Source organism: Sander vitreus, chromosome 5 (assembly GCF_031162955.1).
Source record: "Sander vitreus isolate 19-12246 chromosome 5, sanVit1, whole genome shotgun sequence".
Taxonomy (NCBI): Eukaryota; Metazoa; Chordata; class Actinopteri; order Perciformes; family Percidae; genus Sander; species Sander vitreus.
This window is the reverse complement of record NC_135859.1, coordinates 21527338-21549958: the sequence shown is the minus strand read 5'-3', so window position 1 is coordinate 21549958 and position 22621 is coordinate 21527338. Positions and strand designations below refer to the sequence as shown.

Below are 22621 nucleotides of genomic sequence, written 5' to 3'. Positions count from 1 at the left end.
CTTCTTCCGGCTGACCGTTCCCTTCGACTCCTTCGATCCGGTCTTCGTGCCCCTTCATCACCACACCACCAGTGTCTAGACTCCATCGGGGGATATGTCTGGGTTTTTCTAACCCTTTAAAACATATACATTTTATACGATGGAGTCTAATCTCCAAAGACTATGTACAATTCATATTTTGCATATGTAATTTACAAATAAATCTTGCATATCTACAACGAAGTCTCTCCTGATTGAAAAGCTTCTAGGTAAATTGGGAACTATATTTTAACCTCAGTATGTACAGGTTATTATCAGCCACTAGCCTTCATACTGTTCTTGTAGAGAAATTATGAGATAATACTGTAAAACATCTGTCAATCTGAGGATACCTACATAATTGACTGAAATCCCAGCCCCTTAACAAGTAGGCTATAGTAGGATCCTTTTTGAATGGGGGTTTAATCGTTTTTTGTTAATAAAATGCATATAATATTCTGTCTTTAAAAAAAGGACAACGTCGTAGTATGAAATAGGTAGACCTATTGAGATATACTAGGCTAGCATTAAACTACATTGTCCCAAAATATTGTGTTAAACATGCAGCCACTGTTGAGTATTTTGACCGCCAAAAACCTTCATGTTAAAGCGTGGATTTTGGGTAGTCTTGCCTCGTTTTGAGAAATAATACTGAAAGCTAGAATTATAAATTATACTATTTTTGTCATATTAGGTGACTGTAAAACGGAAACGTCCTCGTTACAGTGCTGCGTATTGGAAAGCTGTTGCCATTATTGATTAATCCAACAAATCTATTTTTATAATAGTGTCATCCGCCGATGTGTACTGCTCAAGGGGGTGTGGACTGGTTCTCAGAGAACCGACAGAGTCTGTCGCGATGGTTTGTGTGTGGAGAGAGAGAAAGAGAGAGAGAGAGCGCGCATTCACGGTTGGCGCAGGCACAGGTCCTTGAGAACGGAGCGTTGTGCACGGCGGCAGCATGGCTTCGTCTCACGGGAGAAGCGACATGCGGTTTGCAGACTGGATGGCAAGTTTACCTCAGAGCATGCACAGTACTCCGCTCACCAACCTGGCTATCCCCGGTAGGTGTTTCGTATATGTTGCCCTAATCAGGTGAGGACTATGTCCGTCTCTTTCTACCCGCGCGCATTGCATGTAGATATTCTAGTATATGAGAAATAAATAAATAAATAGGCTATGAGTTACAACATCAAAAAACATATTGTACTGCTTTGCATACTTTGATGTTTTATTGTGTACCATGTGCAACTCCTAAAACCCAAAATATGGATTTAGTTTCCTTGTACCTCATTAGAACAAAGGGTAAGACCTGTTGCGCAATGGGAGAAGTATCATGCATTTTCAACAGTTCAGTTTCCTCTTGTGATGGTTAAAGGCTACACTATACCAAGATGCTTTATGGCTTATCCATCTAATATTCCAAACGATGAGAGGAGCTGAGGTTTAAAAAAAAAACCCCACTAGGAACCACTCTAAAGATTCAGAATAGGCAGATGCCTCGTGCTGCTCTGTTTTGTGTAGGACTTTGGCGTTTGTACTGTGGTGGTGGCCACAGAGGAGAAGAGACAGTGAGTGGGATGGGTTCAGTCTGTGCAGTCTGTTCAGTCTGATCACAGCGCTTCCCATAGAAAATGAACTGTTGGACCTCTATCCAATCAGTGTGCACGTCTTCTTAAACTCCATTAAAATTGGAAATGCTGGTTGTAAAGGCAACCTCTGACTGATGGGATGGTTTATTAGCAGCCAGTTAATTCCATATCTGTTGCCTATGATTATCACACCTCCACACAAAGCGCATTCATTCTTAATTTTCTTGCATGTCTAATCCTTCATGCTCCCCCCTCTTTTTTTCCCTCACTCTCCCTCTCTCTCCATCCCTCGCTGTTGAACTATAGGATACCTGGTGTGTTTAGAGGTGGCATGTGCAGTGATGGATTTTCAGATGCAGATAGCTTGGACCTTAGTGTCCAATGATGCGTGGCATATTACACAGGCAATCCATAGATTTGATCAAATACTGACTGAAAGACAGAACCAGCAGCATGCCATGCATTACCTCATGCTTGTAATTTTGCTGAATCATGTGACATGTGCTGTGTTACACCACAGTTCATCCATGCCAAGCCAGCATGGGAACATGTTCTGTCCCACTTAATAAGGTATCATTACTTCTTATAATTATTCTTATTACGCGCCCTGCAGCTCAGCTGCTCTCTGTCTATCCTCCATTTGGATTCAGTTTCTGTTTTGCCATTTCTTGCGTTTTTGTGCACAAATTTGGCGTAAGGTTTATCAAGAAATACATCATAATCCACAGGAGTTTCTTTTGCAACAATGACAATGTTGTGCATATCCATGTAGTTGCTGGTGCAGGACAAATAATTAATGTTCAAAGAAAGTGAGTGAAGTCCGCAGTAAAGTTGTTGTGCGGACTTCACTCACTTTCTTTAGTTTATTTAGCAACACCCATGTGTTCTTATTGGAGCGTATGTCTAATTTCTTTCAAAAGCGTGTCTGATTATCACAAAAGCTTTGTTTCATCTTGGAACGCAGCATTCCTATCCTTTGATCAATAAAACTGGCACAGAAAAGAAACAAATGAGACAACTGTTTTATTTCCTCCACAAGTTTCATTCTTCTTCTTAGTTGAAAGAATATTATATTAACAATGTTAGATTCCTGACATACAATCCTCAGCATCCACCCATTGTTGCCTGTAATTCAGTGATGCTATTTATTTTTTAGGGAGAAAAAAATAGAAATTTCACCAGCTGACAGCCTCAATGATCCAGGCCAAAGTGTTTTGGCAATTTGGAGTACTCATGTGGGGGTGATGTGATGGCATGGTGCTCGGCTGTTGCCAAAAAGCTTAACAGTCTCCACTGTGTCTGTGTTGTAGGCATTGCATAGCAGTACTCATTGATATACATAATCTTCTGTATGATTGGCAATTAACTAATTTTAAGGTGTCATGGTGACAGAGAAGTCTTAATAAGTAGGCTATCTGATTTTTAGGATTTTTTAATGGCATCTATTTGTCATGTTTCAAGTAATTGTATATAAGCTAATTCAGCCAAATTATCTGTGTAGGATATAAACATACTGTATATGGCTATACACACAACACATTATATTCTCAAGGTAGCATATGCGTTTGACAGATACAACAGCTGCTGTATGGCAGATATCTGTATGTACTTCTGCTGGATATCATATAAATTGTTGTGCATAAGTTTCTGTACGATATCATATGAACCCTCTCATGAGAATGCATTGCTGCTGTTACCTTTGGCTGAGATCTACCTGGCCAGTCTCTATGTGAAAACAGTTTAAAACCCACAGTATACATAATAATAATCATGGACGATCACTTGTGCCGTAAACTGCCTTTGCCAGGATGATTAAATGGTTAGTCAGTGAATTTTTAGTATTATTGTTTGTGTAACCAGGGGAGACAATTAAAACAGATACAGTTTCACAAAGGTATAGGAGTTAATAGCCCGAAGAATATTGCCTCAGTCCATCATGTGGACTGAGGTGGTGGTGGACAGGTGAACTGGCAGCGAATCTAAGCAAAGCTCCATATAGTATATATGTAGCATACCGGTAACTTACAGACAATTAAATATTAAGTACAGTGGAGACATTTTATGTACAGAACAGTGTATGTAGTAGTGTAGTGTTATGTAAAATTGCTTTACATAAAAGTTAAAAATGTAGAAAATACAAATAAATAAGTACTTGTAAAAAAAAAAAGTATAGTGTGTGGTAAACTGTTAGTCAACAATGGGAAATGCTCCATCTTTGGAATTTTACTTTTTTTTTTAGAATGGATTGAAACATTGGTAAAATATATATATATAGCAATGCATTCTATATATATATATATATATATATATATATATATATATATATATATATATATATATATATATATATATATAAGGGGTCTGGAGGTGGCGATATACACTTGTCTATTTGGCAGTGCTTCAAAAACAAATATGGAATCTCAAAATAAATAATTTATTCATTGGAAACCAATGAAGGGAGACCAGCACAGGGGAAGGGATGGTCTCTGTACTTGCGGGTGCCTTGCTGCAGGGGCAAGACAAGGCCAACTGACTGACTCCCACACAAAGAGTTACAGTAATCAATAGGTGAAGAGATAAAGGCATGTCTCCAGGTCCCTAAATGAGGGAAACTATTTTAATTTCTCAGTAGTTAGGTAGAAAAACCTGCTACCTCTTAGGACGCAGTTGGAATTTGAAGGGTCAGCAGGTGTTAATGAGCTGCATATTTTCAGTGTAACCAGGATAAAAAAATTTACAATTTCAACAAATAGATCCCACTGAAAGCATATTTTGTAAAATATAACATGGGCTCTAAAATGGAACCGTGTGGTGCACCACAGGGAGACAGGTGCAGAGGATAACAAAAGGTTATCAATCCTATCCTAATCAATGCTGTAGGTAAGAGGCAAACCACATTTTACAAAATTGATCGTTCTTTTCTCTTCAAATTGTCTCAAAGAGCTCCAACTGAATTCAAATTGCATGGTTTTCAGAGTCCAAAGACACCAATTCATAATTTGTCACCCTGAGGACAGCTGACTCAGTGTTGTTGAAACCTGACTGAAATGTGTCCAGAAAAAAGAAGACAGGGTTTTTTTGGGGTTTTTTTTTGAAAGCAGTGAGTTGTTTATTTAAAGCTATTACAGAGTTAAAGAGTTGTTTGTGATGCTGTGACTTGTGACAGCACAGCAGCCAAGTGCATTGTGGTTGTATCATGTATTATATAAAAATGGTACATATTTTCATGCGCATAATTCTGCCAGTCCTCTGCTGGTCAGAACCACCTTGTTTGTGAAATAAAAACAAGGTTGCTTTTAGACATAACTCAGCTCTCTATGTTTGATCCCATATGTCACTTTGGTCTCATACTGTGTCAATTGTGTCTACAAGTCAAACGACCTGAGCCAGTTCTACCTATGGCTAATTTGGGAAAGGGTGACGGGATGAGCATGAGAGGAAAGAAAGGGCTAGTGGTAGCAGATTAAAGATGGAGGTCATTACAGGGAGAGGACGGAAAGAGGCAGGGAGTTATTATCATTTTCTGTTCCCCAAGCTGATCAGTGGGGAGACATGGTGGGCTGGTTTTCTGTGGCTATTGTTAGATCTGCTGGGTGAGCGCTGCAGACTGCCTGGCTGCACGTTCGTCTGACTGAGGTAGTCAGCAAAGGTGTGCTGCCAGAGATACTGTGAACCTGTTTCTCTGTGGTTCTCTCACCATGAAACAAGCTTTACTGGAGGGAAGGGGATGGCTGTCAGAGTTTCCTTACCATATTAATTAAACTGGATTTTGAGTATGGGTGTAGGCGTATGAAGTGGGGTATGTGCTGTCTGGTATGAGCATGTATCCTGGCGGTCTGTTATTTATATTAATTAACTATGGTCTGGTTATTTTTAACAGGCTAAAATGTTTACATTTACTCTCTGACACCTTTTCTTTCTGTTTTTTTTTTTTTTTAAAGCTCCATTCATGAATATTTGGCAACTAAGTGGCAGGACAACTCCAAAACAGGCCTACAGACAAACTGTCCCGACATATTATTCCCCTTATAAATATGTTATTTATATCCATACCCCTTTCATAATGTTTTGGCCAAGATATAATCAGCACATGCGTTGTGACCAAATTATTTACAAATTACTTTCAAGTATCAGAAAAAATTAAGTACTTAATTAAAAATTAGACAGTGGGTTGTATCTACCTAAAATTAATTAATTTGCTATCAGAGAAATTGCATTTTGTTTGACTTCATTCAAAGCTGACAAACTACTGGATGGGATAAATGACTTTACCTCACAGATACTAAAATGCCCACACAGAGCCAAAGTGTCAGGTTTACATGAGAGGGCTCAAGGGAGCCATACTTAACCTCTCCAGAGGTAAGAAATGAATAGCATACCTTAGACCAGGGGGAAAGGGTGAAGGCAATTGTATTAAGTTAAGATGGCCTCGCAGGCAATAAAACAAATCCATTGCAGAAGAGGCATCTTCAGTCTGCCGGCTCCCTCAGGGTAGAGGAAAAGGCCAGCCCAGGACTTTGAGAAGTTAATCTGTCCATCAGTCCCTTGACTTGACCATTCTGCTGCCACTTAAGCCCCTGAACAAGGAGGATAAATGGTATTAGATGTCAGGATAAACACTGGTAGAGCGAGATGCTTAAAGGGCAGGAAATCTGCCAGCTTAAAAGCCATTAGAAAACAGGATGTGAAATTCAAAACAAACAAAGAAGAAGAAAATAGTTTGGTAGAGAGCGAAAGACAAAGAGAGAAAGAATATTTGTCCTAGAAAATTGAAGCAATGGGTGGTAAAGAGGTGGGAATAGTACAGCTATTTTCTGTAATAGAAATGCCCCTGTAAGTCACAACCAGCCTTACATCTCTGTTTAACTCCAATTAAGGTTGACCAAAGTTCTTGTGTTTGACCAGACACCAATCTTCTGTTACTGTTCTGTGGATTTTACAACTGACAGCAAAGTATTGTGGTATAGCTACAGATACTCATAACAAACCATCTCAGCTTTTCAATTTTATAATTTTCTTGAGTAAATCTTTTCTCAAAATATCCAAGATATGGGCAGAAATGATGAGATATGGATTATCCACATGGCTGCTATTGCCTCACCACTGGCAGTTAATTGAGTTTTCCAGCAGGAGGACATTTATCTTGATTCTAAAAGTCATATAGTTCAGCCTCATCGGAAATGTATGTGCTTTGTGTTAGGGATGCACCGATCTGACTTTTTCAGTCCGATACTGATGCCTGGGCTTTGTGTATCTGTAGATACCCGATACCATTGTTGAATTAATAATACACTGTATACCTTCCACCTTATACCTTCCTTCCACCATGTGGAAGAGACTAAAGGCACCAGACATTCCTAACTAAACATTACTTTCCTAACTAAGACAAAATAACATAGATGTAATGTATTGAATTCTTATTTATTTGTACACTCAACTCTTCCAGCATGTGACACACGTGCGACAGAGGGAAAAAAACTAACAAAACTGGATCTGGACTATTTTGTCAATATCGGGACCGCTATCCGATCTTAATATCGGATTGGTGCACTTCACTTTGTGCACACTGCCACTCGAACAAGATGGAAGAGAGTAGCAAGGTAGGAGACAAAGTAAGTTTGAAGAATAGAGGGCTGGAAGGAGCAACACTTGAATTACTATAGCATCATAACAGAAAGATCCATGCAAGGGAAGTGTAGAAGAGAGAGGATGGGGAGTCTGGAGCTTATATCTATCTTGCACATGTATGCTTTTAGTATCATCAGCTCATCTCCACCCTGTTACTTTCCAATTTCCTTGTCATTTCCTCTCCTCTCCCTCCAAAAATGGAGTCCATGGTGAGCAGTAATGATTTGTCATGAGAAAAAGGCACAAACCACCAGTGGTATCGCTGAATGGGCTGGTCTCATTCAGTCAGAATGACTCAGTTACCACAGGTCAATTCTGAAAGGGAACAGTCATCACCCACCACCACTCAACCTCGTCATCAAGTGAATCACTGTGTCATTATCATCTGTTTTCTTTTGCGCTCTGTCTCTCTTTCCACTTTCCTCACATCTTCTTTACCCCAGTGATGTGTTTATGCCGCTGATGTGAGGGAAGAAGAGTTATTCAAAGATTTGGGTTTTTTCAGTACTTTGTTATGAATGTTTATTGACTTGCATAAGAGTAGACAGTGTGGATGTTGTTTACAGTAAGCAGCTCATTCCAAATGATTGACTATGGCCCTTTAAATCAATGTGATCAGATACAACCAAAGCATAAATTACGATGCAGGTCTTTACAAATAATTTAGGTGTCTTTTTTTGATTGAGAGGAAAAGATTTGTTCACTGTGGTTGAGGCCACGAGGGAAGCAGTAATTTGGATTTCCTTTAGTAACCTCTGTTGTATTGATTACAGTCTTAGTTCATTTCTGGCAGTTAAACATATTAAGAGAGGATAATAAAACATGTAAACATTCTATACTGTCTAATAAATGTGGTGTTTTAGTTCCAGTAGACAAGAATAAAAAGGGAAATTACTCAAATCTGACGCACAGTGTTGAGATTATTTGTAATTAGTTGTATAAGGATGGAAATCCGTTGTCTGCACAGTTCATTTCAAAAATGTTTCCTCACATTTCCAAATGAATTTGTTGCCCTTGAGACATGGCAAAGCATTAAGGTATAACAAATTATTTCATAGCATAAACTATTTTTAATCATGTTCAAAGTTCAGGTACTGCTCTGCACAGCTTTCTCTGCAGATTCTTATAGATGTTCTGCACACGTGGCAAAAATGTTTGGTCCTTCAGTCTCTGTTTTTCTTCTCTGCAGTAAAGCATAATGCACAAGAATTCTGTCATACATATTCAAGGAAATGCTAGTTAGTAATGCAAAAACACGATTCCATATGGGTGTTAAGCTTTCATTAAAACCTGCTAAGATATAGTGGGTTGCATTATCCCATGGATTGAATTGAATTTATATTTATATTATATATATATATAGATTTTATATATTCCTTCCCTTAATCCCTAACATGATGACAATAAATATCACAGGAACCACATCCTAATTAATTGTGCAGCAAGGTCCCCTGCTATTTAATGGAATAATTGTTTAAGAATATGCTAGTTTCCACTTCTCAAATGTGAGGAATGTTTTTCATTGATTTATGTGATATTAAATTGAATATCTTTGGATTTTGGACTGTTGGTTGAATTAAAAACGAAAATTGAAGGCATTACCTTGGGCTTTAAAGTGCTTTAAAGTTTAATTTTCAAAAAAACACCATATTTTTGTTGTACTGCACATTGCTGCAACTCCTCATTTCACCCTGTGTGTTGAGCTCTCTGTTTTAGCTACAGAGTGAGTCATCTCACTTCTGTTCAATCTTTTTGGGAGTTGCACATGCGCAGTAGCTAGCTAAGGACTACTAGCCATTACGTAAGAAGCAGAGTATGAGGGCGTGCCACGCGAGCATTATAATGTGTGTTACAAAGTGACGCACGTTCGTCATGGAAGTAAAGGCTGGACTACTATAGAGCTGTTTGGAGCAGTTTGTGAACAGTGTTTTCTGTTGGAGATGGTAAGTCCCTTTGGGGTGGACTTTGGGCTTTTTCACTTTGTAAACTTATAACATGCACAAATGTTTTGACATTTTTAATAAAGAAAATCATTTTGTGATAATAATGATGTTTTGTTGCACAACCTTCAGAGCCAAAGAGAAATCTTTCTCTGCAACAACAGCATAGCCAGCTGTTGCGACTAGTTAAGGTCATACTCTGTTACATTGTGACCCTGGTGGTACGATTCAGCCTGTAGAGATGCTTTTTGCCACCCTGCCCCAGGATTCAGCTGTCTACCCTGCTTATGGTCATTCTCTGGGCCGACTGCGAAGACCTGGCACCGGAGTATAGCTGAAGGTCAATTTAGGCTGTGTGTGTGTGTGTGTGTGTGTGTGTGTGCGTGTGCGTGTGTGCGTGCGTGTGTGTGATGGTTGAGGAGGGGAGGGTGTTTGTTTGATTGAGGGAACATGATGAAGAGACAAGAGGATGATAACTTGATTGCAGTGATGAGAGTAGGAGCAAGATACTAGAATTACTGTCAGCCTAATTTGCATAACATATGCATACACACACACACACACACGCACACACACACACACACACACACACACACACACTTACTCTTGCCTCATTTCAAACAAGCATGGAAGGGCACAAGACCCTCAGACCTAACATCACCAATGATCGATTGCAAGGAAATGCTTACGTGTCACCTAGGAAAGCATGAAAATATTAACAGACTTCCACAATCTGTCCAGTGTTATTTTTACTGCTATTAATGGGATGGGATTTTTCTCGAACCGAATGATAATAAAACATATCACTTTCTCACAAAATAGCTGTATTAATCTATTCAAGTTTCTATTTTATCTGCTTATCTACATTTCTGCTGCCATTCCAATGGCGGTGAATGGGAATGTGTTTGAAGGCACTGAAAAATTACATTTGAAAAATTATATTATATCTTTCAGTTTCTTAGTATAATTCATGGAACAGAAATAGATTTACGAATCTTTTTATATTTTAGTGAGACGATAATGAGCGCCACAGTTGGCGTGGTAGAGTTGTAATGGTAGGTCAGCTTGTTCATAGCCCGTACATCTCAATGCATGCAGTAGCTCAGTGACCCTGTCTGGTAAAGGTCTATCCAATTCTGCTTGTAGAGTGTTGTGTCCTTTACTCAGAAGAGGGTGAAATAGCTGAGATAAAATTGAGAAATATGATTATTTGATTTATTGAAAATACATTCAACACTGTCTGATTTTATTGATGAAGAGATGTCTCTCTAGGATATTATTATTAATTTGGGAAAAAGTTGGTCTGAAATAAACTTTAAAATTTCATTCGAATATAATATAACAATTTTGTTATATGACTATGATGAAACAAATTGAAGGATCCTATTATCTACAAGAAAATACGAAACACATTTGCAAGTGTGGAAGACCTGCGAAAGGTAGAAATGAGCCTTTCTGAGGGGTTTAGAAAATCTCCAAGGGTCTGAAATTGCAAATTGAGTCATTGAAGACTAGACTAGACCAGAAAGTTAGGATCAGACTGAGTAACTCGATCTGCTGAGGAAGACCATGAGATGTTGTTGAAATCTTTGCCAACAATAAGTTAGTTGCTGTTTCCAAGGTCAAGAATGAACTTTAAAGTTCACACTGAGATAACTTGTTTAAGACTTTTTGAGCTAATATACCAAAATGTCCAGGCAAAACGTAATGGGCATACAAAATAGTTAAAAATGACCAATGGACAATTGCACTATATAAAATATGTACCAAAAGCTATATAAGAAAATATAAAATAACAAGCACAACATTGTTCTCTGGGAGCTATATTCTCCATGAAGAATATCAGTGGTGTGTGTGAGCACAACCTTTCCTGTTATCTGAGTTCATAACCACGAATGCTGTTATTCAGTCAGTGTTTTTGCCATGGCACTGGGCTGTTTTCCAGGACTGACCCCACTCTTACACCTGTGTCCCACCACATAGGCTACAGAAAACCTGCAGCAGTCAATATCTGCATGCAGACTCATGTTTGTCTTCCCAGGTTCCCATGATTCCTTCAGTTTTTACATCGATGAGGCATCTCCAGTTGGCCCAGAGCAGCCGGAAACGGTGCAGAACTTTGTTTCTGTTTTTGGGACGGTGGCTAAGAAACTAATGAGGAAGTGGTTAGCTACACAGACTATGAACTTCACCAGCCAACTGGAGGCTGGGATCCGCTTCTTCGACCTGCGCATCTCCACCAAGCCCCGCGACCCCGACAACGAGTTGTTCTTCGCCCACGGGCTCTTCAGTGCCACGGTCAGTACTGACTTTGGGTGGTTTTTGATGTGATAAATACTTTTGCAATGCTTGTGGTTGCTAAGTGATGTACATATTATATGTGTATGTGGCAGCATTTTAATGTGAGAGTGCAGACTGAGAGTATTCAAGTAGGCTACATCACAATCATTTGTGTGCCTATATTTTGTATCATTATGGTATGAAAGAAATTATGAATACGTGTATTGTTCATATTTGTGTTTTTTAGGTCAGAGAAGGTCTTGAGCAGATCAGCAGTTTCCTGTCAGCTCATGCAAGAGAGGTTGTGTTCCTGGACTTCAACCACTTCTACGGTGTGCAGAACCTGCACCATGAAAAACTGGTGGCCATGTTAAATAAGGTGTTTGGAGACAAACTCTGCCCAGTCGTCTTCGCTCAGGAGGTACTGTCGAATTGAAATACACTCAACACTTCACAGTGAGTAGGATTAAAACGCAATTAAGTGACCTAGAAGATGGCCTCAAACATTTATTTCAAAAGCTTCTTTCACCTTAATAACTTGATTAAAACAGAAAACAAGTGTGTATGTGTGTGTGTGTGTGTGTGTGTGTGTTGTTTTCTCAGCATTGCACAACAGTGATTGCTGTGTTTTGAACTCTTGAGATGCACAATAATGGTGATCACACCCCTAATCATTGGTACTTTTTTCATAGTATTTTCTATTGCATAGAAGTTGAGTAGAACTTGTTTATTTAACACCCACCACCTTTTTTTTCTTTTGTCACCTCTTACCATCTCTCACTCCTGGTCCCCTGAACACACACCTCCCTCCATCCTCAGGTGTCTCTGCAGTATCTCTGGGAGAAGGAGTACCAGGTGCTTGTCTTCTACCATCACCCCATGGCCCTTGAGGTGCCCTTCCTGTGGCCAGGGCAGATGATGCCCTCTCCCTGGGCCAACACCACTGACCCAGAGAAGCTGGTTCAGTTTCTCCAGGCGTCTGTCACTGACCGCAGGTCAGCCTCTACCTTTATTCCACTGTGGGCACACCTTAATGCATGAGGTTAAATGGGACGAAATCTCTGTACTTTGTCATGTGGGGTAGTAGCTCAGTAGGGTCACTGGTTCAAGTCCCAGTACGGACTAAAGTATTCCTTGACAAGGCACCGTAGTGCATCCGCAGTGCTAGTCCAGCACTAGCAGCCAGTTGGGGGGGTACGGCCACTCACTCTGACATCTCTCCATTTGTGAATGAATAGGTCCTGAACGTGTGTGTATTTCAGGCCTGTGTGTAGTGACTTCTAACAAAACTGAGTGTAAATTGTAGTTTCCCCACTGGGGATCAAGAAAAAGTATAAATTAAAAATGAAATGAAATGTCACCGATGCAAGTGATCCAACCATGATGTGTGATGATGATTTTGATTTATTGTCATAATGCTCATACTTTGCTATATATTGTAGTTAGTGCAAAATTGCCAATTAAGGGTAAAATGTACAAGTTATTACAATCTCTGGGCTATGCGACACACATCAAAGGCTAACTTAACGTAAACAATACTAGGTTGACCTGTGGTATATGGCTGCATGGTGTGTGGTCATTGTGTTATATTGTGGCTGTAACTTCATCACTCACTACTCAGTAAGTCAGGGAAAGACTTCCACGTTTATAGGTCTGGCCACTCATTGCTGCCACTCAAGATTGTGTCATCCGGTGACTTTCCCTCGCAGAAACTTTAGTGAAGATAATTACCTCTTCTGAAAGAGTCCATCATGTTGTTTTAATCCTCCGTGCTAGCAACTGCATGGAGGAGGGGTGGGGGGTGCGTGCGCCATCACGTAAGGCTTGTATCATGTGGACGCTCTGACAGTTTTGTTGTCATTACTTAGAATTCCTCATGGGGGCAACAGAAACTACGCACTATAGGTTTAAAATAACTAAATCTAAAGTAAGGCCAAGTGTATTTATTTATGTAGCACCTCTCTGCAGCAGATGTCTTAAGGTGCTTTACATAACTAGATAAAATGCAAAAAAATACTAATAAATATACAGCAAAAATAAATTGTAAATACTTTGATGTTTAACCTGCAGGAAGAAGGGGACCTTCTTTGTCTCCCAGGTAGTTCTAACACCGAAGGCCAGCACTGTGATGAAGGGCGTGGCTAGCGGACTGAGAGAGACAATCACTGAAAGGTGTGTACAACTGTTTATGTGTGACAGACTTACAGAAATAATAGGAAAAATATTTTATGTTTATGTTCAGTATAACACTAAGACTGGATAAGATGCAAGGTTAGTACCATAGGTGGCACACAGTATTATTCAACGTATACACAGGCACTACGGAACCAAACACCACAACACCTTAGGTACCAGGGGCCACAGAAATGACATGCCCAAAATAACTGAAAACAAAGAATGTGTGTGCACACATACACACACACACACACACACACACACACACACACACACACACACACACACACACACACACACACACACACATACTCACACACATAAACAGTCATTTGTGAGTCATCTTAGCCTTTTTAAATACAGTCACATGCATGTTGGTTTCTACAGGTACCCCAAGGCGTTCAACACTGACCTCATTAAAGTTTTTTTTTAACAGCTGTCACAAACCCGAGGCGATGCTTCTCATCTTTCTCCCTCTTTCTTTATCTCCCCTTCTCAGTTCTGGTTCAGGATTTTCTTTTCCTGATTTACCCCCAGGTTTGTCTGTATACTCGTAATGTCACCAGATTGTTAAAAGCCTCAGCAGCAAGCCATCCATTTTCCTGACATGAGTTATTAATTTGGTAACTCCACTATCAGCCATTCCCACCAGGCGTTTGGTTACTTTGATGTAGGCATCCTTCAAAATTCCACCTATTCGTTTTGCCACACAGACTGTCAGCGTAGGACTTGACATAACAAGAAAGCGAGCGTATAGCATTTTGCCAAGCAGAAAGCTGGGTGAGGCATCTGCAGGAGTTACACCCTCCCCCTGGTGCACGGCTCACATAAACATGTCCAGCAAGTGTTCAGATTGTCATTCTCACAGCTGGTGTCTGGCTTGCAGACATCCCATGCTGCGTCAAACAGATCTTTTATCACTGCGTGCCCCTCTCTGTGTTAAAACAGCCAACCATGATTCATCCCTTCTTTTACTCCTCTCTAGATCTTCTGTGATTTTATTTCCCCCTCTTGGTCTTTCCTCTAACATGTGTCTGTGTGTGTTTCTCGTGCGTCCTCTCAGGGCCTTACCAGGCATGATGCAGTGGATCAGATCGCAGAGACCCGGGGAAAGCGGCATCAACATTATCACAGCTGACTTTGTGGAGCTCGGGGAATTCATCAGTGCCGTCATCACCCTCAACTATCACATGGACGATGATGAAGATGACGCCACCTGAGAGCCCACAGGGGGCGTTAGGGAGCACAGTCACCACCACTACTGCTAGAGGCTTGGTCTGTGCTCTCACTCTTTTCTCTTTGGCATTTATTTCAGGAGGGGAGCAGCACTGCTCTTTTTACCTTATTTAGGCCTATAGTGAATTGAGAGCTTAAAAGGCAAAAGAGTGTTTAGGTAAGAGAAGTTGGGATTGGGAGAAACAACACTAGTGTTTGGTTGGAGCACGCAGAGAACGAGGTTTTGTTTTGTTTCCTATGTTGGGGATCAAAATAGTTAATTCAAGTGAGATGTTAATTTTCTTTATTTCCTGTGCTGTAGACATAACTGCTTTGTCCATTGATCAAATGTACTGTTTTCAGGTATCACTTCACCAAGGGTAGATTTCTCACAGCATAAAAACCTTCTGCTAAATGTATTCATACATCATTTTTTTGTACTCTAGTGACAGTTTTTTTCAAAGATTCTTTTTTATTTACAATATGCATCCCTGATCAGATCACTGGGGGTTGTTTCTGACAAACTCCTTGAGCAGAATGTGTTTAAAAAGTGTTATTAAAATGTGTTCACCCAATACATCAGAAGAAGATGAACCATTTTCCATATGTTTCCTCAGCAGTTATCTCTCTAGGGGCTTTCTCCCAGTAATAATTTCCTCTGAAGTCAGCTTGCAGACATTGATCAGACATCTTTGTAAATTGGTAAGTCATTGATTCACTCATTCAAAAGCATAGAGAAATAGAGAGCAAGAGTGCAGCTTGGCTAGCAGAGAAAAATTGACCATTCACGCCATGTGTACTTTATCTTATGTGCATCTAAACTAAACAATAGTTTTAACTATGTCAGTGTGTTTCAAATTTCAAGACCATCATCAGCTGTCGCTGCAAGGTACCTTACAAAAAAAATAATTTCTTTAAGACAGCTAAAAATGCAATCAATGCTACTAGTCATTTCTAATGGTTAGGGATCAACCGTGACAAATGTATTGGATTTTGTGGTGGATGCTGAGTTGTTATAGCCAAGTATAAAAATACATCTGGGTACAAGAGTGTATCCACTATCTGTGTGTGCGACTATACTTACTGCTGTAGTGCAGTTTATATATATATGAGTCATCATGAGCTGTAGCTCAGTGTTGTGTCTTTCATAATCACAGGTCATAAAGTTGCTTATCACTCACTCAGAGACCCTTTATATTTCATGTCAGAAAAGGCTAAACATCATAATTTGAAGTCAGGATGTCTTGATGTAACAACAGTGCTTTCACACTTGGAAAATAATACAATAAATGTTTAGTTTAATATCTAGCTGTAACTCTTTGGTGTCTACCTTATTAGGTGTTTCTGAATGATACTAAATACCTGGATTTCTGCTATATCATTTAGTACACTTTTAATTTATGTTTAATGGGTTTCCTTCTATACCCTGCAGTATTTCATTAAAGATGGAAAAATACTTCGAAATGGCACCCAGAAAGATGGGAATATTTTATTGCAAGGTTTTACGCATAATGCATGAAAACAATCACATACAAGTCAAACATCTACACACCTTATGATCAGTGTGGCATTTTCTACTGAGAATGTATTCTGTAAAGTAATGTACAACCAAAACAGAAAACTCAACTCTTTGGATTTGTGAATGTATGTGTCTTGTGAGTAACTGTGCCATTTCTATAAAAAAATGTCTCATGTGATCGATTGATTGAGTATCAGCTAGAAAGTCATTTTTTGTATTGTGCGCTTCAATATTGAGAAGAGTTCAAGTTTTGGAATTCAGACGGTACTTATTTCACTTCAGTGTGGTTTCACGTTAAAATGTTTTATATCGTGGAAAGTTTGTACATACTGTAATTGAAAATAGTATACTGCCAATGAATTGTACATTATTTAAACTATTGCAGAGTCATTGATAATAATTTCCTAATATATACCTTAACTGAGCTATCATAATGCTTCTTCTTTTTCATAATTTCAGCTCTATGTTCTACATATACTACCTTTTGTTTTTTTTACCAACAGTGTCCATTAGGTATGTGCATATACTAAATTATTTCCAGTATATTGTTCTTAAGAGCATGGGTGCATCTCAGCTGGAAATGTTTAATCCTTTTAGACACATCTCCAAATTAATTCTTTTTTTTGATGTTGCACTGCTACTACCACATACAAATGAAGAATGAAGCCACACAAATGAGCAGACTTGAAAAGGCTTGCAAATTGTGTTGTAAGAACATGTGTTTCTTCCCTGGTCCAAACTGTTGTCATTGCCTTTATGTTCTGGTGTAAAAAGAATCCTTTGCTATTGTAAAACTCACAACAAATTGTACAAAAATGACTGTTCTAAGTGGAAACATCAAATCAAATAAAGCTTCTGTGACTAATGAGTGACTAAGTGAAATATAATTTCATTACCAGTTTCTGGCTTGTTGAGTTGTGATTGGTTAGTTAGTTGCTTGATTAAAAGAAATAATTATTTAAGCCATTATAATACAATTGTGATTTAATTCAATCACTAAATTGCAGTACTCTAAATATAAAGTAGGCTTTCAGCATTTATGCTAACATACCAGTATTTGTATTCCCTTTCTGGGCAGAGAATCATCCAGTTTCCAGGGTGATGAGGATGGAGGTGGGTGGGCGGCACTCAGGGTGACCTTACTGAGGATGTGTTTTGTAATTCAGAATCTGCCGTTCTGCAGCCAGGTGTTGCTCTTGAACAGGAAACAGAGTGTGGCTCGTGTGTGTGTGTGTGTGTGTGTGTGTGTGTCTCTAGTGCATCTTACTGTAGATATGACGTCTTATAAAAAAACTAAATCAGTATTTTGTTGAGTTATTCTAACCTTCTGTCTGTGACTCATACAATAAGCACGTAGCTGTTTGTAACAATGCACTAAATCAAATGGTATGTTCTCATATGCCGTTTTACACTTATCAACACAGGGTTAATTGACGTCATGTCACACACATGCACACATAGGCTACTTCTCTGGAAGCTGCCCAGTACAACAGCAGTGTAAGTGCTTTGACTGCTTTACACATTATAGTAATTGAGGGAAAGAAAGGGCAAAACTTATTCATTTCCTTTGAATAAGGATAAGATTCTTTAAATCTTCCCATCATGTGGGTTGTAGTTGGTTTTTTGTGGCATATTAATGTGCTTTATTCCATTTCCTAATGGACTGCGTGTCATTATTAATGCTTTCCAAGGTAAAGAAGAAAGAAAGAAAGAGAAATGTATTGAAACAGTCATTTGCTGGAGGAATGAGAAAATACAAATGCACATTGTTATTGTGTGATTATGCGTGTGCATGTTTGTGTCTGTCTTTCTCTGTCACTCACACACACAGACACACACAGGCAGGCAAACACACAGACAAACACATAGATGAGGAGGAGGAAGAGGTGTGGGAGGTAGAGATGGATGATGGCATTCAGACGTTTAAATAGGGGCAGTAACCAGATGCACAGTTTCAGAAAAATTTGGCGTGTGAGGAGGAGGAAGAGTAATTTCACTAGCCACGCTTGTGTCTAGTTATAGGGGGTACACGACACTGGCAATTTGTCTGTCAATAGAAGCTACACAGCAATCTACAATATCACAGTGAGAAACATTACAAGCAACATAAAAGGATACACAGTTTATTATTAAAAGTCAACAAAGATGGAGTCATTATCGGGTACAGAGGGGAAACTGGGAATTGTAATGATTCTTTTAGTCAGTCAGACATGAAAACAGCAAATGGACAAAGGGAGGCACCAACACTCAGAAAGAGAAAGTTCATGTTGCAATCATGTCAGGCTGTCTGAAAGGGCCATCCGTCAGAACTGACCACTGGTGATCATCACCACTTGTTACCTATAAAATCATATAGTTACATAAAACATTGGCACTATTTTTACTTTCTCTATATTAAAATGGACATCCTTGTTAATGATGCCAAAATGCATCACAATAATTTGCTGAAGAAGAATTAATTTTGATCTACAGTATGTCGGTGATTTTCAACCCTTTTGGCTTGTGACCCTTGTAGAAATATTCTATAATCTAGATGAGTTTTTCTCAGTATAAAAGTTTATAATATATGTGAGTTGTGTGTAGTCATGAGACATGGTTGCAATTTCCAGGGAAGACACATTTGAACTCCCTGTACAATGTATACACTCGGACCACAGATGGTTAGCTTAAGCTTTGATTACATTATAGTTCAGGAATGTGAAGTGTATGTTAGAAACTGTTTTTTAGTACCAGGCAGGAGGTGGAACGGCAGGGGTTGTCTCTTGGGTCAGTGTGTGTGTGTGTGTGTGTGTGTGTGTGTGTGAGAGATGAAGAAATCTGCCTGGAGACAGAGGATGACGCCATCAAGGAAGAAGATAAAAAGATTAGGCATATGGTCAGAGGGGGTTCACAATTTTGAGAGACTGAGGAGACCTGAATCCCGAATACTATTGTCTGCGGCCAGGGAAACTTAGGATCCTTTTTGTGTACCCGCACGTGTGTTTAAACTTAAATGCTGGACTTCAGTAAACTTGCTCAACCGAACTCTTCGTCTCAGATTGATCCTTGTGTTCTGGTAAACTTAAGTCCGATGTAAGAAGGCGCAGGAATTCATAAATTGGAATCAGATTTGACAGGCCTTAGGGCCTTATTTTAGACATAATTCCCTACACCCTTTATGTGAAGCAACTTGTATTATGTTTTATATGGCTCTTTTTTATATAATTCCTCTCCTTGATTGACAGATGGTAGAAACAGAAATGAAACATGGGATGAAATGCAACAAAGATCCCCATGCAAATCAAACCAGGGATGTTGCAGTTACATACAATATGCGTTTAAACTGGCTATCAGGATACAAATATCACTTTAATGACAGAAAAAAGAAATGTTGAAATATGGTATACGGTTTATTCTGGAGTAGAGTAAGCACATAAGCTCCATATCTATTGACTAAGTCTGTCTCTCTTGGGGCCTCACAGCCTGTCGTTTTCTGGCAGACCAAACTTCCAGGGCAGATGGCGGTCAAAGATGCCCTTTGAACATCATGAGACCCACAGAAGCGGCACTAATGGAGCGCATGGTCTGGTGGCCTATTGTCTGAGCCAACTGTTATTGTAGCCTGAGGTCCTAGGACTTGGCTCCCTGCTGTACAGTAGCCGAGTCATTTAGCTTTGGGTGGTCATTTCAGAAATACAGGAAATCACTTTTGTAGTCATTATCTCAATCTATTATGCACAAAGTATGCATGACTTATGTTTTGATTATCTAGAATTTGTATTATGACTTGTATTATGTATTATGAGGTTACTCAAATAAAGGTTTTCAGGTATTAGTAACTATAATAATGTGGTTATTTAGACACGTTCTTGTATATGACAGATGTTGTATAAAATTAAATATATGTACAGTACAATAATAAATTATACTGCTGTATATTGTTAGATAGAAGGCACGTGTTCTTTAAGACAGTCAAGTAGAAAATATAATGCAGTTTCTGCATTGCTCTAAAATTGCTGTACCTGGAAAATTGCTCTGGAATATGATGCTTACTTGGAGGGAGCTTCGTTTTTCTGTGACTGTACTGTAGGGCTGAGATTGTGGGCACAAAGCATTTGTTTGAGGTATGTATTTTTCTCTATTGCATACCTCTGCTATTTATTCAGAACCAGAAAATGTATTCTCATTTTCAAATGTCATTGCCATTGTACAGTAGTAAACATAACCTTTTCTGTGTTTTGCAACTCATTTTAAATTGAACTGTACATTATTGACATCCTAAACTTGTGGGCAGGATAATTTTCCGCTTGCTTATTTCTATAAATGATAGGCAGCAGTAATCAGTGCTCACCAACACAACCTCACCTGCCCTGAGGTTGCTGAAAATAATTTAATATAAACACTCAAACTCAGTGGTATTTCCTCTTGAGCTGCCAGTATGTGATGGATATGCCCAGTTTGGCCTCCTTTCTGGCTGTGACAGTAGATACAGTATATACCCATAATTAGACAGAGATGTGCATTTGATATACCAATATGGCAACACTTTCTCATTAAATAGCAGTTAATCTCAAGTTTGGCTGCATGAGATGTGTCCCTGCAGACATTCCTACCTACATCTGATTGTCATGGACTTCATCATCCAGCCTCTATGTCTCTCTTAACATACATATTTTATTAGAATCAACATTTTAAATTATCTAAAATAAAATCTGGCTTAACATTTAGAAATGTCCTAATACATCCTTTACCATATGTAGTTTTTCCTCAAAAATCTCCTCTGCTTATTTACTATATCCACAAATTTGCTCAGCCTTGAATCACATTTCTGCACTGAAGAGAAAATGGTTTTTTAAATCTCTATTGCCCTCCTGTGTCACATCTCAATACTAGTAGTTATGTATGTTTGTTTTCATTTTGTGTCTCTGTCAAAGTTTTTCTTCTTACATGCTTTCACCTGCAGCAAAGCTCTCTCTGAACAAATTAAAAAAAGACAAGTCATTTAGACAAAACAAATAGTTATATGTCATTGAAAAAGACAAGTTGAAAAGCTACATAGCTAATTGTACAGAATTAAAAAAAATATCTTGCAAGAGGGTGTTAAGTTTGAACTAATGTCATTGTTTTGACATGTGATGTGAGTTCAGTGAGATAAATGCTTAACCGTTAACAATGTCTGTAAAACCTTTGAGTTTGAGATTTCAGTTTAACAGTTTATGCCTGACCTTGGAAACAACTGTTGCCGGAGCAATTAAAACTCAAGGTCCACTTACTCGCTTGTTCTGGGGCTTTTGGCCATATCCCACAGTCTTTATGGAGTTTTCTCATTCGTGGTTAAACTGTGTTCAAACTCTCTATTATTCTGTCTACGCTGGCTTAAAAGTTGAGATTGACCTTCGAAACAGCATCAACTTTTAAGCCTAGATGGATGAAAAGTACTGGAGGTGCTCAATGGGTTGAAATTAAGGGGCACTGGCCCCGACATGACATTTCATTTATCTTGTTCGGGAACAGCCTTTTCTCACAGCAGACAGGCTGATAGGCTTTGACTGTCCATAAGAGAAGCATAGGTGTTAGTAATAGCACCTTAACATTATACTATATTATACTAATACATTAACGATGGCTCTCTTCTATTCAAGTGTCCCAGTAAGCCATGTCAGTGTGTCGGGTGAGTCACCAGGACCCTGAAACTAAATTGAATTCAGCCATCATTAATTAGATTATTTACACTTGTGCTTTTCCTACTGTGACATGTTAAAAAAGCCTACTACTACTGGTATTGTGCATGACAGCTTACTTCCGTAATAATAATAATAATAATAATAATAATAATAATACTCTTATCATACTCATAATTCATTCAAGGGGAAATTACAATGTTTTTGTTACTGGCACACCTAAATGAAACACAGCACTATTTAGTGTTAAATAGTTTCACCTGTGCAAAAGTGTTTTCTGTGAGAAAGGGCTGTCAGCTCAATAATAAATGTGACAGTCAGAAGAACAGCAGATGAGAGATTCTCACTCCAGAAGGAAACTTTGCTTGCAGTTTCACAATGAGCTTTTTGGCAGGAGTAGCCACACAAATATTATCTTTTCTCTAAAGCAAAGACACACTTCTACACACTATTTGTCATGCGCACACGCACGCACGCACGCACGCACGCACGCACGCACGCACGCACACACACACACACACACACACACACACACACACACACACACAAATCGTTCCTTTGAAACCCAATGAGTTCCTAGGAATGTTCTTCCAA

General features: G+C 39.0%; 1 protein-coding gene across 1 annotated transcript; it reads left to right on the top strand.

Annotated features, from left to right (window-relative positions):
- Positions 1–928: 928 nt before the first annotated feature.
- plcxd3 (phosphatidylinositol-specific phospholipase C, X domain containing 3) lies at positions 929–17217 on the top strand. The gene is made up of 6 exons (XM_078250964.1): positions 929–1082; positions 11220–11476; positions 11706–11879; positions 12278–12453; positions 13529–13630; positions 14697–17217. Exons 1-6 carry the CDS (start codon positions 980–982, stop codon positions 14851–14853), a joined length of 969 nt encoding a protein of 322 aa, XP_078107090.1. The 5' UTR covers positions 929–979; the 3' UTR covers positions 14854–17217.
- Positions 17218–22621: the final 5404 nt, after the last annotated feature.